The following is a 16,651-nucleotide window of genomic DNA, read 5'->3' as shown; positions in this document are numbered from 1 at the left end:
CCTTTCTCACCTAATACCAAATTTTTTCTAACTAATGTATTATCATTAAACTCATCGTGCAAGGAGAAAATAAATCAACAAAGCCACCACAAACGAATGTATTATCAATGCTGCATGCATACATATGCTTCACGAAATGCAGTTCTACGACCATTCATTTCTCTTCTCGCATATTCATTGCTGCATGCATACTTATGCTGCATGAAAAACGTTCATTTCTCGCACATTGCTCCTAAATTGTGCAAGATGGAGAGCAACAGCTTCAAAATGCAGCTGCTGCTTATCATCCGCATATCAATCCCAAATTAGAAACAGAGGCTTTTTAAGCAGCAACTTCTAGCTTATTAAGCATAAACATACATCATTTCTTGTTTACATAATCCATCATTTCTTGTTTACACAATCCATTTCGTAAATGTATGTTCAGAAGTTGGATTTACTAATGGTATTAGTCTGGATGTGGAATTTATGCTTTATAAGTTATCTTAAAACTCCCCTAACTGCTGTAAAACTAACAACAAGGTACTCCAATTCCATTTAACTCCTAGAAGTTGACAAACACTCCAAAATCATGCACACAAAAAACAGTAAATCATAATAATAATTTGCGAGAAATATCCATTCAAAAATTATCATTGAAAAACAAAATGTCATACAATCCTCATTTTGAAACATAATGCAGTTACATATTAAAAGAGGGAAATGAAAACTAAAAGTAGAGTAATGTTTCCAAAGATCAATGATCAAACACAAAAATAGCTCCACTACTATAATTAAAGGCTTAGGCAGAAGCAGCAGCTCCCTTCTTCCTGGGTGCAGCTTCAGTACCTGTTTCAAAAAGATACATCTTGTTAAGAAAAACTCATACATTTCATAATACATATCAAGAAAAGAGAATAACTCCTAAAACAAAAATAGACCAAAGATATTCAACAAGACCAGAATAATTAAGGTTAAACAAAACATTAGCCATCACTAAATGACAACAAAATTAACAAGCACAAACGTTATAGATTCACATACTCATCCTAAAAAATGCATACATGAAAACATAGCTGTCTAGAATAACCATATAAAAGAACAAAACTACCACAAAAATTAATACTCCTAAAACAAAATCTTCATCAAATTAAGAGAGAGAAAGAAAACAAAAACATTCAGCAAACAATATATATATATTAGCAAACGAGTATTAACAAGAACAAACCAGTTTCACATATTATAATCAACAAAAACAATATATTAACAAAGAGATAGATAACTGCACCTACACCTACACCAAAGAGAATCAACAAGCCAAATTAACATTTGCCTTACTACGCATCATTGTTAATCATGATTCCTAAGTTATACAATTTCACTTATTATTTCCCTTAACTATTATTGTTTCAACAATAGTTACATATATTCTAGATAACTCAACTACAAAATAAAGTGATTATTCAAAACAATTACCTTCTCTGAATCCACTCTTGAATCTGCGAGGCACGTTACGCAAGTACCTCATCCTACCAGTCCCGGTAGTCTTTCTCCTAATAGCCTTAACACTCCAGTTATCTGAAATCATTTCACATAAAGTTAAAACCTAAATCAAAACTAAAAATTATAACTTTAACATAAAATCATACTCAAATCGGAAAAAGAAAGAAAAAAAACTCACATTTCCTCACACGTGCAGCTGGGTAAGCACATGCTGAGCAGCGACTCTTCTGGAGATGGAAACTGCGACGGCCACACCTGACGCAAAGTGTGTGGGTCTTGTTCCTTCTCTTACCGAAACTACCTGTTCCCTTACCCTGTAATCATTCATCAATCGAAGTTCAGAAAATGAAAATTGCAAAAATATAAAGCTTCGGATCAATAAACAGAATATTGAAATGAAATTAGGTTTTGGATCCATGGAGAGAGTGAGAGAAATAGCAATACCATTTTAGCAGAAGAAGTCGCAAACCCTAAATCAGAGAAGCTGCGTTAAGACGACAGAGAATTTATATGAATCAAATGGGTTTTCGGTTCCTTTTTATATATTTTTGGGCCGGGTTTGGGCCCAAGTATTTTTTGTTGAAAATGTTTCTTTCTGCACACCCACTTGGTTGAGTAACTAAAGATGTGCCCACTCTTGTTTATTTTATCAAATGAGAACTAGAAAGAAAGAAAGAAAAAACCTACGGTTTCTGGTTGAAAAAATCTTGGTGATATGGAATTTACTCACAAAGAAAATAAAATTTACAAGAATTATTTTATCTCAAATTAACTTTAAATTATTTTAAATAAAATGTTATTAATTATCTAAAATCTTTTGGATCAGAACTAGAGATGATCGGTGAGACGATAAGGTAGTGTTTTGCTATGGTAAACTTGAGTTTTAGATATCTGGAGAAAGGATTGACATGTAAGGTTAGTACATTAACGTGTAAGTCAATGAGATAATAACAAGTAATGTGTGGATAAGAGATGAATTCAATCCTCTTTTTTTTTCATCTTCAATCATTTATGTATGAGAATTGGTTGGGGCATTTCAGATTTGGATCAGATGTAGGTTTTCTCTTACTGCACCTTTGGTCGGTCCAAAACAGTTGCTCTCAAGGTTTCTTGTGGTGTGGTGGTGAGAAGTCTTTTAAAGAACTAGTTCAGATTCCCGCCATCGAGGTTGTTTGTTAGAGATAAGTGGAATAGGTTTGGCTGTCGGCATGGATATCCTAGTAAACAAATGTATTAAATGTGAGTCTCGTAATTGAGATGTTTTGCATGATTTCTTTGACACATGGTCCTAGGTTTCTAAACTATGGTGTGACATATTTTCCTAAGATACTTAATTATACCAAATTGGCGTTGTATTCGTGAGCTGAAATCTAAATGTTGTTTTTTTGCCTTTCCATATTCATTCGTTTTTAGTAGTTGATTGATCTGTCTCGCTTCTCTACACAAGGGTCCTAAGATTATGTGTAATACTTCTTGTAATTTGTAATTGGCATTTTTTTTCTTTTAAGAATAGTTTATTTTAGTTTTGTATTCAATTTATGTCTTCTGTCAAAGTTAAAACTTATGTTAGAATCGTATAAGTAACATTAATTTTACTTTCAAAATGTTCATAAGTCTCTTTCAAAGTAAAGGTGGTTTTCAAAGTGTTAAGATATAGTCCATTAAGATTGTGGCTCAATCATCATATTGTGTGAGGGACTATGGTGTGTAGTAAATTCTCTCCATATATTGTATTGATTATGTTTTTCCATTATTAATTATTTTATACTGAAATTAGAAATAGCTGAAGATCAAATAGAATAGAGTTCTGATGTGGTGGATTGAGTTTTTAGTACGACGGAGCAAGGGTGAACATGCAAAGTTAGTACTTCAACGTCCAAGTCAAAGAACTAGTGAGGAAATAGTTTGAGGCGTGAATATGGAATACCTGAAATGACACATGTTAGGTTTTATATAGTGTGGACGATTAAAATTGACCCCTTGCGGCCTGGATCTTACACAGGAGACCGTCCAATCAAATATGACGCAGTTTTACCTGGTCTTTAGCTACTTCACGAAAGTGCCTTTTGGGGTAGGTTTTAATGCAATTGGCATCCCATATTTTGGGCCTTCTACCGGTCTAGAACAGTTGGTACAAAGACTTCGTTGTTACTTAGTAATACGAGGATTGAGATTGATAGATCCTCTTTATTCGCAAACTTTATATTCTCGATATTTGTAACTGTAGATGTTTATGAATATTTGTTTTCCTCCTTACATATATGATTTTATTTCATCACCTATATTCATAACTGATTTTGCTTCATCATTTTAGTCTCAAATAATTTTGTTTTTTCATTATAACTCTTTAATAATCATGCCTAGGTTAGCTTTGATATACATAACCAGTCTTAAACTCAGATAAAAGGAGAGAGTTATGCTAGACAGTCGACAACTAACATAAAACTTTGTCGAATCTATATGACATGGATCAACTACTAAATAATGTAGATGCTAGGTTGTTTTCCAGAAGTAATGTGTTGTATGGCTCGAGTACAATGTCAAATGAACTAAGGTTGTTGCATTGTCGCCTAGATATAGTGAAACATAAACTAGGGTTCCTGCATTTCTGTGAACGAGTGAAGGCAAAGAAGTTAGTTCGTGAGTTTTTGGTTTGGATCATGGAAAATAGGCACGCTTACTGAAAATATATGAAATTAGTGGATATTATGGTTAGGAGGAAGATCAATTTTAAGTTCCCATGATAAACTAAGTGGACAAGTGAGAAAGCCAAAGAATTAGACATCTCGGGATTTAAGTTTTTTAGATCAATATGACATACCGTTGTAGCAATAACTCTTTGGTTTGGGTTTATCCCTTAACTTGCAAAACCACATGCTAGGAAACTATCCTCAACCTTTCATTTTCTGCTCCCATCTTGGCGGCCAATGTGAGATTAGAAATAATGGCTTCATACTCAACTTGATTATTGGTGGTAGAAAACTCGAAACCCAAAGATACTTCGATTATTAGGACGACTTTGTTTTCTATAAAAGTTTGAATCCACTTCCATGACTTTAAAAAGACCCATATGTAAATACTACCCAAATTTTAAGCTAGCTTTTGTTCGTTTGGGGTCATTTATGGCATGAAATATGCAAATAATTGTGCCTTCAAAGCTTTCCTCCACTCGTAAGAAACATCAAATTCAGACATTTTGATTGGACCATTTCGTCAGTTTCCCGACTAGATTTGGCTGGTGGAGTACTTGTTTCAGTGGTAGGTCGATCCTGACAATTATGGTGTGGGCCAAGAAATAACATTGTAGCTTTCTTAATGTTGTCACCAACTTTAGTGCCACCTTATCTATTAATTGATATTGTGTTTTTGGTTCGACTAAAACTTTGAAGATGAAATAGGTCGGGCTTTGATGGTTGTTTGGCTATCTTACGAGGATGATAGTAATGGCTTTCTTGAATACTGTCGAATAAAGATACATAGACTCTCGACTAAGAGCTAAGATAACAGTAAAGGAGTTAATAAGACTATTTTTAGAGACGTGAATGCTTGTTGGCACTCTAAAGTCCATTCAAAAAGTTTTGCTTTCTTCAATATCTTGTACAAGGGCAGAACATGTTACACTGATCTCAAGATGAACCTGTTAAAAATTGTTAGCATCTCGTTAAACTTCATGACTTCCTTCTTTGTTATTGGTGTCGTTATCTGGATGAACACCCCACATTTATCAAGGTTCGTTTATATGTCTCTATCCGTTAAATAAATACCCAAAAACTTGACGGGTCTCACCTCGAAGGTGCAATTTTTTGGATTGAGCCTGATGTTGCACTATCAAACTCTCCGAAATACACGTGTAATATGTTGTTCGTATAGCCCATCCTCGCTAGATTTAGAAGATCATGCCACTCATGTATACTTCCTGTGTTTCACATATTTCTTCTTTGAAGACGTTATTCATCATCCTCTAGTATGTAGCCCCTACATTTTTCAAACCAAAGGGCATCACATTATATTGGTAGTTGACTTTCTCGGTCATGAAAACAATCTTTTCTCTGTATGACTCGTACATAGGTATTTGATTGTAACAAAAATATGCACCCATAAACGACATAAGCTTGCACTCGACCGAATTATCGAACAACTTGTCTATGCTTTTGAGCGGGTACAAATCTTTGGGATATGTTTTGTTGAGACCAGTATAATCGATGCATAATTACCATTTCCCCAAAGATTTTTTTTACTAGCAACGTATTGGACATCCGCTCAATGAATTTGACTTTAGAAATGAAATTAGCGTCTACGATACCTTGGATTGTCTTCGTTGTTGCCCCGACTTTCTCACGAGATTGTCAACTTCTTCTTTGTGATACGTACTGGGAGCTAGGATAGATGTTTAGTTGATAACATGCTACACTATGATCTATGTCCGACATCTCGTGGGGAGAGACGACAAAGAGATCAACGTTGTCCCTTAGTCATTCAACCAGTCATTTCTTTACTTCACTAGATAGTAGATAGGTCAGCTCATATCTTTACCAACCTCATCAGATTATCGTCCATCTAGATGGCTTCGAACTCCCCATTTAGGTTGGACATTAAAACTTTTGTCTTGATCCCGATCAAGGGGCCTAGTTCGTTTTCTCGAAGGGGTTCATCTTTGCGAACATCGAGGTCAACTATGTTCGACATTCCACAGGCTTCGTCGACTATTTCTTTAGGGATGGCGACTGCCATACATAGATTCTTCAATATTAGTTACTATATTCAACGTGATTCACAACTTTGACTACAATAGGTGAGCCATAATCATTGTGGTAATTTATCTTCATGTGGACAAATGAGGCTACATCGTCTAAAGCTTCCAGCAATAGTCTACCGAGAATATTATTGTAGACACTTTCACATGAAATCACAAAGAAATTAAAGTTCATCGTCCTTTTTTCATTCTCCTAAGGAGACTAATAAGTACACCTCTCCACGCGAACGAATGAAAGAATCATTGAACATAAAGAGGCTCTAGCCTTTTCACGATCTCAGATCTTGTTCACTTAAACCTTGCTCAATGAAGATTTTAAAGTAGATCATGTTACAGGAAATTTCATCATCTAAAAACTGATTCAAATTAAATCGCATTAAATTAAATTAAATTAAATTGTATTTTAATGCATCATCTATAATTGAACTAAATTATAAATAGATTTATCTTTAAATCAAATTATTTTTTTGTTTCACAACCAATACAAACCTTTATCACAAACACGTAATTAAACTAATTTACGATAAGCTGTATAGGATAGTATCGTAATTGTCAATCTCTAATTTTAATTAATTAATTAAAAAAAGAAGTATGATGAAAAGGGTAGCCGCCATGGAAGTGGCGCGAAAACTCGACCAAAATTTAAAGCAAAAACAAAAAGAAAGATGAACAACCCTACTTAACACTATTATTCTGAATCCTCATTCATTTCTAAGCACAATCGAAAATGGATCACACTAAGAAAGAAGAACAGAACCCTAAATTCTCAGCATTCCCTTTCAAACCCTACTCCATCCAAATCGATTTCATGAACGCACTCTATCAATCTCTCAACCAAGGCGGCATCTCCATGCTAGAAAGCCCAACCGGTACAATCTCACTCTTCTTTCAATTCAACTTCACTTTACTCATTTTTCCAATTTCTGTTTCAATTATAAAATATAGCCTGATATTTTGATTTTGTTGTAACTGAAAAGGTACTGGAAAAACCATGAGTGTAATCTGTAGTGCTTTGCAATGGGTACTGGATCGACGGCGACGGGAAGAAGAAGAAAAAGCTGCAGGGTTTGTGAATGGGAAGAGTCAAGGCTCAGATGATGAACCTGATTGGATGAGAGATTTTGTAGCAAAAAATGATGATAAGCAATTCAAAGAGGAAAAAAGAAAGAATAAGAAGGAAAAATTTAGGTCTGTGTTAGGAAAATCTGGTAATGATGTTAAAAAAGGTAATAATGGTGACTTGAAGAAGAAAATTGATGGGGTGGGTGATAATGAAGAGGAGTTTTTGCTTGAAGAGTACGAGAGTGAAGATGAGAAAGCTCGTGGTGATGGTAGTAGTGCAGCGTCTAAGAGGAAAGTGAGTATAAGTAGTTTTAGTTCTTCGAGTGAAGATGAGTCTGATGATGACGATGAGGATGATGGAGAGGAGAAGAGGTTTAAGGTTTATTTTTGTAGTAGGACGCATTCGCAGCTTTCGCAGTTTGTAAAGGAGTTGAGGAAGACGGTGTTTGCTGATGAGATGGGAGTTGTGAGTTTAGGTTCCAGGAAGAATCTTTGTATCAACAAAGGTTTGGAGTTTTGCTTAATTTGGAAGGTTCTTTTGTGTTCTCCTTTGAGTTACTTGATTATGTTGATGTTGTTTTAAATGTTTGTGTGTTGCGTGTTTTGCAGAAGTGCTTGCAATTGGAAACTCTGCAGGTGTAAATGAGCGATGCTTGGAACTCCAAAAGAAAAAGAAAAACGATGCATCAAAAGTAAAGGTGTGTGGAGATTGGATTTTAGGATATAGACTACGGGGTAGTTTGATTTGGATAACTTCTTAGCATTCATGAAAAGCTCATGTAAACTATGAGCTTTTCAATCATGTATTATGTATTTTAGTGTTTTTTCCTAAGTACTTTTAACTTATCTATAAACATCTACAAGCTTAGAATAACAACTAAGTCTTATCCCACTAAGTGAAGCCACTCATCTACAAGCTTTCTAGAACTTTTTTGTTAGGGAAGAACCATTAGCTTTTTTTGACTCAGAAACTTTCATACACAAGAATATGGTTTAAAATGAGCCTAAAGATCTATTGTTGTTCTCTTGGAACAAACATGTAGAAACTTAATATTGGCAATGGCTTAACACCTATTTATTCTAAAGGGACGGTATTTGTGATACATCTCTGCATGTCTGACTCTATCAATAGGTATAAATAGATGAATTTGTGCACATGTCCTCTTCATATATCGAATATGAAGATTGTGCTCAAGATTTTATGGAAGCTTGATATTTCCACTTGAATATGGCTTCTGCATTTACTCTTTCTGCCAGGAGGATTTATGTTAATGAAAAACATTATCTCACAATAATCCATCATTTTCAGGATTATTGGTTTTTTAATGAAGAGTATATGGTTTTGTTACCTCCCCAACTATTTCCCCATAGATAGGATTTTTGTGCGCAAACACTTGTTCAGGAGGAACTGATCAAATTCGAACCTTCAGTATTGATGCTTTTACTTGTTTAGCATTGAAGTATTGGTCTGTGTGCATGGCTGAATAACCAAAAGAAAAAAAAAACTTGGAAATATAGACTTGAAGATCAAACCATAAGTATTTCTAACCTCTATGCTAAATTTCTAATTGAGCTTCTAAGTATCTAACTCTGTATTACTAACTGCCTAGCGTGACCAAAAGTTTTTTCAATTGAAAATCAAGTTAATAGAGTTTCGCACTAATGTTTCTTGGACAATGCTTTTTCTTACTTGCAGAACTTAAAATTAGGTACAGGATCACACAGAACAAAAGCCTCCTCCGGCTGCCCAATGCTTAGGAAACATAGACTGCAACGAGAATTCAGGAATGAGGTATCTCAGCAAGGGCCTTTGGATATTGAAGATCTTGCTAACCTTGGAAGAACTATGGGAACTTGTCCATACTATGGCTCTAGAAGCTTGGTTCAGAAAGTTGATCTTGTGGTCCTACCTTATCAATCTCTTCTTTCAAAATCATCTCGTGAAGCACTTGGTCTAAATTTGAAATCCAACGTTGTTATAATAGACGAGGCTCATAATTTGGCTGATTCACTCATCAGCATGTATGACTCTAAAATTACTTTGTCACAGGTATGCCTGTCATTTCCATGTATACAATTATGGATGCTTTACTAGTTTTTTCAAAAGCTTGTATAAAACTCACCATCTGCATTAGCAATCAGGATACTTAGTATTTTTTTGGGATTTGAGAGTGGGCTGATGAAACAGCTATCAAAAGTCAAAAACTTTTGACTCGAGGACTCTGTCCGAATTCCCAGCCTTCCAAATCATATGATCTATAAGACAAGGTTTCATTTGGGGTGATTGATTTGAAAAGCCTACCAAATGAATGGTTTTGAATCTTGATTAATTTAACGGTCAATTAATGTTTCGTTAGTGTTGACATTACAAGAGTTATTTCATTTAGACACCAATGCTTTGGATGCTTAGTTTTGATTTTCCCATTCATTGTTAGATTAAATGATTTAGCTCTTTGTTTGTACAGCTAGAAAATGTGCATCGCCATGTCGAGCGGTACTTTGTGAGATTCCGGAACCTTTTGGGACCTGCTAATAGGAGATATATTCAAACTCTGATGGTCCTCATAAATGAATTTCTCAGAGTACTACTCAATGAAAAAGATGAAAATCTCATAGATTCACGTCCAGATATAGAACAGGCTTCTGAAGAAAGAAAAGCCTCTGATTTTACTATGACCATCAATGATTTTTTATTTGAACTAAATATAGACAATATCAACTTAGTCAAATTGCTAAAGTACATAAAGGAAAGTCATATCATGCACAAGGTGATTCTCACTTCTAAATATTTACATTTTCTTTTGACACAACAGAATGCCACTTGGTGCTTCTGAATTTTATGTTATCATTTTGATGTAAAAGCTTACTTGATTTTCCAGGTTAGTGGCTATGGAGAAAAGCTGGCTACATTGGAGAAGGCATCAACACTTAATATAGCAGGGGACCACGGTGAAGATGGAAGCTGTCAGTCTGCTTTCCAGGCATTAGCCGACATGTTGCTATCACTTGTAAATAAGGACAGTGATGGAAGGATAATAATTTCCAGGTCTAGTTCAACAAGCTTCAGGAAACAAGGTCAAGGATATATTAAATATGTTATGCTCAGCGCAGAGAAGATTTTCTCCGAGGTTTGCCTTAATTAGACAAGACTTTATAGTTTATAGTGCACGTTTTTCACCTTACAAACAATGAACGAAGAAATTTAACTTTGAAACTTTCAATAGATTGTAGATGAAGCACATGCCGTTGTGTTAGTAGGAGGAACACTTCAGCCAATAGAAGAGACAAGGGAGAGACTTTTTCCAGGGTTACCACAAGATCAGTTGCATTTCTTTTCTTGTGGTCATATTGTCCCTCCTGAGAGCATTATGCCAATTGCAGTTTCCCGTGGGCCTACCGGCCGCTCCTTTGATTTTAGCTACAGCTCCAGGAGCTCAGCAGACATGGTGAGCATATCATTGCTCTCATCTACCATTCTTCATTCAATATAGGCTCTCTGATATCATAACCATCAATGTACATTTTATTTTGATATTTTGGAAATAACAAACAGAAACCGAAATGATATTTGATAGTTTACCAGAATTTAGGTTAATTGTAGGAAAGAAATGCAACACAATGCATGGATTTTTTATGTATAAAAATAATGAGAACCATGTCTTTTGAGAATCATATGAACCAATGTGGAAAACGACTAATTATGCCGCATCTTGTGCTTTACAGATGCGAGAACTAGGTCTTTTGTTATGCAACTTGGTTTCTGTTGTTCCCCAAGGAATTGTAGTTTTCTTCCCTTCTTTTGATTATGAAAGTAGAGTCTATGAAAACTGGGAGTCTTCTGGCATCCTCGAAAGGATTACAAAGAAGAAACGTGTCTTTAGAGAGCCTAGAAATAATATGGATGTTGAATCTGTTCTCAAGGAATACAAAGATACCATTTATACCCCATCAAGTGTGAATTCAGAAGCGAATCAAGCATCTCATACTGGTGCAGTACTTCTTGCTGTTGTTGGTGCAAAGTTATCCGAAGGGATCAACTTGAGTGATGGAATGGGTCGGTGCATACTCATGGTTGGTCTGCCATATGCTAGCCCTTCTGACATTGAGTTATTGGAGAGAATAAAGCATATTGATGGTTTTAGAAATTCCAAGTCCCTTAAAAAGCCTGCATCTTCTGCTAGTTACGATGTATATGGTGGAGATATACAGGGTGGTTTTGGTATATTAAGAAGTTGCAGTCACAGGGGAAAAGAGTATTACGAGAATCTCTGCATGAAGGCTGTAAATCAATCAATAGGTACGTTCTTACAATAACCCCAAAAAGGTAACTTTATCGAATGTAGATCTCTCAAGAGGTTAAGCACTGGTTGATGGAATTTACTTTTCCATATGATCTCACTCACTAGTTTAAATTGTTTGTTAAAAAATAAGAGATGAGCAAATCACCAATTTAATCTTTGAAATAGTATGTCGATGTGCATTGTGTACTCAGTACCTATCTACCAAGTCGCGTGTACCCATCTAAATCTTAATATATTGGTTTCTCCACGAACGTTTTCACTGATAAATGCTTGTTTACTGTTTTAGGCAGAGCAATTCGTCACATCAATGACTATGCAACTATTTTATTGGTTGACACAAGGTATGCATCTGATTCATCAAAAAGGAGCTTTACTCACCCAACCACCAAGCTACCTAACTGGATAAAAGACCGCCTTATTTCTTCTAAAAACTACGGGGAAGTGCATAGGTTGCTGAGTCAGTTTTTCAAACTCAAAAAGACATGTTGCCAATAGACACTACAACAGATCTTGTAAATTTATGTTTTCCACTATATCTTATTCATTTATAACTCCATCCTCATTTGGTTTTATACTTTTTACTTCACAAAAAGGAAGAACAAAGAGAAATTGCACAATAGGTTCAATTGACTTTTATCATCATGTTCGTAACATTCTAGATATTTACTCGTTGATTTTGTATCCTGTGAATGTACCCTTATAAACGATGAGTTTTCCATTCAATGTTAAGATAATGGTTGTAAATACTATACAACATTTAGTCGACATCTTATTTACTTGGGTATTTTATCTCCTTACCACTTACGCCAGCATGTTCATTTTTTGGGGACCATACTTAGACTAGCAGGTTGTAAATATCACATGTGATATTTCAGTGTTTCAATATTAAATAATAAAATTAAAAAAAAATATTTGTACTGCTCATATACGTATATTTCAACCTTATTTTCTTTCTTCTAATTTAAACAATATTGTACAACCAAACAAAAGAAATAATCCATCTATATAATTGCACATCCTCAGACATCCTATTTGGTCTGGTCTTTATCATCCATGTTTGTGCTTCCAAAGATAATGTCAGTAGCCACCAGAGTTCAGTAGCTTTCCACTGGCCACAGTTTTTGAAGAAAGCAACAAATAATGCCAATATGTTGCAAGTGGAGTCGCTTTAACTTCATAATTTAGGACAGTGGTGGATGGAGTGATTGAAACAGTGGCAAGTGTCCAATAGTCACATTCATTTCTGTAAATGGAATGCTATCTTCTCATTACCAATCTTACTATACAATGTGGACCATCCACTTCTTTTTTAAACATAATAAGCAAGTATTTCTGACTATAGAATGTGTGCCATTAATTATTTTTCAGTGATGCATAATTTTCTGTTAAAAGTATAGTATGTTGAATCTGCTTTATAGGTGCATTAATTTTGAATGAAACACCTTGCTCTTTTTTTTTTTGGCAAACAAGTTATCATGTGCACGTCTCTTAATTTGTGAGTCTGAATTAGGACAAAGTTTTGAGATTAAAACTATGCTAGCTCTAGAAGACAGAACCTGAGAGAACCACTTAGAGAAAGTTTCTTTCACACTAACCAAAATGGTGCAGGTAAGAAAAACCATTCACAAGACCAAAAGTTTCTTTCACAAAAGTCTCAAAAACTTCAGGTCTTTTTTCTCTGGAGGGTACCAAAAACTTCCAAGATCTCTTTCCTTCAGTCCATTCCTTTGTAACATTGACAATGCAAAAGCTTGCACAAGCGACCAATTCTACAACGAGTTCTATGATCTCTTGCAGTCCGATCTCAGCACAATGAAGGTGTTCGGTAGCAATAACAGCACCAAATCAATGTTAAAAGAGCCTGCAATGGAAGATGCTGTAATAAATGGAAACTTCATGTGTTTCGCAAAGAAAAGTCCACAAAAGAATACTCATGATGTCATAGAAAAAGAGAAGATGAATAAAAGTAGCTCGTCGCAATCACCACTGAAGAAAAAGGGAGCTCATGTCTTGGCACAAAAGATGAAGGAGTTGGATATGATGGATTCAGGTGATCTCGAACATGTACTAGACATAGAAGAAGCACTTCACTACTATTCTCGCCTTAAAAGTCCGGTTTATTTAGACATTGTGGATAAGTTTTTCACTGAAATAAATTCGGAGTTTATTGTTCCACAGCGCTCTATCAGCTTCAAAAACTCAAAGGAAAGACTTGCTCCAATTCAGTTACTTAAAAGATAAGCATTTAATCACAATGCCAAGCATGTTCTAGTATATAGGAAAAACCAGTTCTACAATATTACTGTGTCTCTTATTTTCCTTTACTCCAGTTTGATGTACTATTTACTGTATTCGGTTTAGTTCCTATTGTTGAAAGCTGTCTTCTTTATTTTTCTTTTCAATTGTTTAGAGTGTTATGTTTGCCTCCTTTCTCATTTTACATACTTCAGCTCTGTTTGGATAAACAACTTAATTAAGCACTTATATCATCAACGTTTATCATATACTTCATAAACTATTGATATTATTTGAACGTTTCTAGCTGCTACAAATCTACAGCAAACAAGCAGAATGCAATGCATACAAAAAATGTGAGATAGTTCTAAACAGCACTGTCATGCAACTTTTGAACAGCTGCGTCGAATCTGTCCCATAGGCATTGTCAAAACCTGGAGATCCGAGAGTTTCATCATTGCCATGGCAAAATCCTGATGGAACAAACTAGGATTAGATGCATATTTATGAACCCAATACTTGGTTTTTTCCCCTTCCATTAGCTGCTGATCAGCATAGAGGATTCCTTTACTGTGCAATAGGCTGCGGTAGTATAACATCCCGAAATTCGACACAGATTTCTCAGAGTCCATAGTGATTTCCTGTTGCTCTTCAATTAAGGAAGAAGGTGAGGCATGAGATGCATATGCTGATGTTGAAGTGGACATTGCATCAGTTTCATTGCATCTTGATCTTAGTACATTTAGAAATTCAGTATCCAAAGAAGGGTCAGGTTCGTTAGTTCCGCTGAAGTTATAGAGACGGTTTTTGAAAAATTTGCAGTGGATTACACCAATGTTATGGGCACCTAAGAGAGTGACCATTTCTCTTTCATCAAATCCCCTTGATTTGAAGGATGCAATGATTTGAGATAAATCAGCATAGGGTGAAGGAAGCTCATCTGTTGCAATGTCGGCAAAAGAATTGGAACCATCCCTCCTGCCTGTATTCAAAGGATAGAATGGACCACCAGCCTATAAAATACACAATGCTCAATTAGGCTCAAAAGTCGATTAAAAATCAAACATAAGACTTAATTTGTATGCGTTGTCGGTGTAAATTTGTTTATACAGATGCATCTAATCAGATAGTTGTGGACAGAACACACGCAAAAAACACAAACAAACGCACGTTGTTCAGTCAATTGTACCTACGTCTCTGACTGCAAACCAGCTACAATACTTTTCTATTATTCAGGTTTAGGTTTATATAATAGAAATCGTGGTTAAATACTACGGTCCAGTTTACAAGATTAATCGTATCAATAAATTATGAGTCATATTCAACAGAAGCATGTGCATAGAAGTTAATCTCTTAACCATCTATACTTAAAAGCGATGACAGAAAGGAAATGTTACCAGAACAACACAATCTCTTGCAGCAAGTACAACAATATCAGCACAAGAAACAATTCCCGGACACGCTTCTTCGAGATTGGATTTTATCGTTTCTATTACATCGAATCCTTTGAGATTTCCATTCAGAGGCGACTCTTTCTCTGAATCAATGTAATCATCATCATCTAACAAAATAGAAGCATCACATCCCTGATATACAAACCCAATTAAAATCAACACAATGCAGTTTAAAAACTAAACAAGGTTAGATATAAGCACCAAACACTAACCATAAATAAGCACTTTTGAGACTATATGGGAGAACTTATCAAGTAAGCTCATGACATGTTTATAAGGTTTTTGGCTTACTTCCATAAGCTTTCTAGTCTCTAATATATAGCTTAGAGAAATAGCTTATAGCTTATATACAAACAATTTGATTTTATTTGACGTTTTGTAATAAGGGCCTGTTTGGATGAGCTTATTTGAGCTTTCTACTGCCATAAGTTTTGTAACACATATAAGTTGCAAAACAGGTTATGCTAGCTTATTCATAAGCGCTTATTTTATTAAACACTTGTGCTATAAGCTGCAATTAAGCTGTTTATCCAAACATGCCCTAAAAATATAATCTACATAAGCGCTTATACTAAGTGCGATCAATTAAGCAAGCACAAGCCTAAAAGAAACTCAACTTAACACAAAGAATCACTTTTTAATTTCTCTGACTTCAGTCAAACTGAGTTTTGGGGGGAAAAAAATTCAAAAATCAAAACTTTTCATAAAATCAAATTTATATAAGAAATTATTGATTAGACAAGAATCATAAAAAGAAAGTACCTGAATGAAGCAGTCATGAAAAGCGAGACGAATAATCGCAGGAATCAAAGAAGGAGTACTTTTATGAAGCCGATGAATCGTAGAGCGAACGATGCGTTCAGCGTGAGGACACGAATCGCGGTAGAAATCATATTGAAGAAGAGATTGAGAGTAATGATTGTTGATTGCTGATAAAGAAACTGAACCGCCGGAAAAAGAGTGTATGGGAATGGTGTTGATGAGATTGAATGTGGTGTTGTTGTTGTTGTTGGTGGTGGTGTGGTTGTGTTGATCGAAAGAGAGTAAAAGGGATAGTACAAGAAGCATGAGAGTGAGCTTGGGTAGTATCAATGGCGTCATCTTGTTTTTTTTTTCTGTTTCAATTGTTGAGAAGATGGCGGGAAAAAAATGTTTCTTTGGTGTGAATGAAAATTGAAAACTAACATAAATGTAATTACACACAAGGCTTAATCTCTTTTACAATTATGGTGTTAAAGAATAAATTACACCAAAACTCGCAATTCATTTAACATATAAGGTAATCGAAATCGACTGAATATCAAAGTATATCTATGAGTTCAGGGTTTTAAGATAAAACTGATTATGGTTCCGATTTTTAATAA

At 35.1% G+C, this 16,651-nt stretch overlaps 4 protein-coding genes across 4 annotated transcripts; 2 read left to right on the top strand and 2 right to left on the bottom strand.

The window, feature by feature from the left end:
* Window positions 1-604: 604 nt before the first annotated feature.
* On the bottom strand, window positions 605-2,071 carry LOC131601229 (large ribosomal subunit protein eL37x). The gene is made up of 4 exons (XM_058873004.1): window positions 1,927-2,071; window positions 1,661-1,796; window positions 1,456-1,557; window positions 605-828 (listed from the first exon to the last, which is right to left on the bottom strand). The coding sequence occupies exons 1-4, from the start codon at window positions 1,927-1,929 to the stop codon at window positions 782-784; spliced, it is 288 nt and encodes a 95-aa protein (XP_058728987.1). The 5' UTR covers window positions 1,930-2,071; the 3' UTR covers window positions 605-781.
* Window positions 2,072-6,877: 4,806 nt separating this feature from the next.
* LOC131601226 (uncharacterized) lies at window positions 6,878-12,828 on the top strand. The gene is made up of 9 exons (XM_058872999.1): window positions 6,878-7,104; window positions 7,213-7,803; window positions 7,907-7,995; window positions 8,994-9,347; window positions 9,763-10,065; window positions 10,177-10,425; window positions 10,522-10,743; window positions 11,021-11,594; window positions 11,885-12,828. Exons 1-9 carry the CDS (start codon window positions 6,963-6,965, stop codon window positions 12,091-12,093), a joined length of 2,733 nt encoding a protein of 910 aa, XP_058728982.1. The 5' UTR covers window positions 6,878-6,962; the 3' UTR covers window positions 12,094-12,828.
* Window positions 12,829-13,063: 235 nt separating this feature from the next.
* LOC131601227 (uncharacterized) lies at window positions 13,064-14,000 on the top strand. Its single transcript, XM_058873000.1, has one exon. The coding sequence runs from the start codon at window positions 13,198-13,200 to the stop codon at window positions 13,837-13,839; it is 642 nt and encodes a 213-aa protein (XP_058728983.1). The 5' UTR covers window positions 13,064-13,197; the 3' UTR covers window positions 13,840-14,000.
* A 213-nt stretch (window positions 14,001-14,213) lies between these two features.
* Window positions 14,214-16,388, bottom strand: LOC131604083 (putative Peroxidase 48). Its single transcript, XM_058876576.1, has 3 exons — window positions 16,050-16,388; window positions 15,231-15,419; window positions 14,214-14,846 (listed from the first exon to the last, which is right to left on the bottom strand). Exons 1-3 carry the CDS (start codon window positions 16,386-16,388, stop codon window positions 14,214-14,216), a joined length of 1,161 nt encoding a protein of 386 aa, XP_058732559.1.
* Between the last annotated feature and the right edge of the window lie 263 nt (window positions 16,389-16,651).

Source organism: Vicia villosa, linkage group LG5, assembly GCF_029867415.1.
Source record: "Vicia villosa cultivar HV-30 ecotype Madison, WI linkage group LG5, Vvil1.0, whole genome shotgun sequence".
Classification (NCBI taxonomy): Eukaryota; Viridiplantae; Streptophyta; class Magnoliopsida; order Fabales; family Fabaceae; genus Vicia; species Vicia villosa.
Note: the sequence above shows the minus strand (reverse complement) of the source record. Positions and strands in the feature narration are given on the sequence as shown.

Bases quoted from the DNA above. Each gene is read 5' to 3' on its own strand.
- LOC131601226 (XM_058872999.1), top strand. From the start codon at position 6,963: ATGGATCACACTAAGAAAGAAGAACAGAACCCTAAATTCTCAGCATTC. The intron at 7,105-7,212 runs GTACAATCTCAC...GTAACTGAAAAG, and splicing joins CATGCTAGAAAGCCCAACCG to GTACTGGAAAAACCATGAGT. The intron at 11,595-11,884 runs GTACGTTCTTAC...TTACTGTTTTAG, and splicing joins GGCTGTAAATCAATCAATAG to GCAGAGCAATTCGTCACATC.
- LOC131601229 (XM_058873004.1), bottom strand. The intron at 1,558-1,660 runs GTGAGTTTTTTT...AAATGATTTCAG, and splicing joins AGCTGCACGTGTGAGGAAAT to ATAACTGGAGTGTTAAGGCT. The intron at 829-1,455 runs GTAATTGTTTTG...TTTTTGAAACAG, and splicing joins CAAGAGTGGATTCAGAGAAG to GTACTGAAGCTGCACCCAGG.
- LOC131601227 (XM_058873000.1), top strand. From the start codon at position 13,198: ATGGTGCAGGTAAGAAAAACCATTCACAAGACCAAAAGTTTCTTTCAC.
- LOC131604083 (XM_058876576.1), bottom strand. From the start codon at position 16,388: ATGACGCCATTGATACTACCCAAGCTCACTCTCATGCTTCTTGTACTA. The intron at 15,420-16,049 runs GTACTTTCTTTT...TTTGTATATCAG, and splicing joins TTCATGACTGCTTCATTCAG to GGATGTGATGCTTCTATTTT. The intron at 14,847-15,230 runs GTAACATTTCCT...TGTATTTTATAG, and splicing joins CAAGAGATTGTGTTGTTCTG to GCTGGTGGTCCATTCTATCC.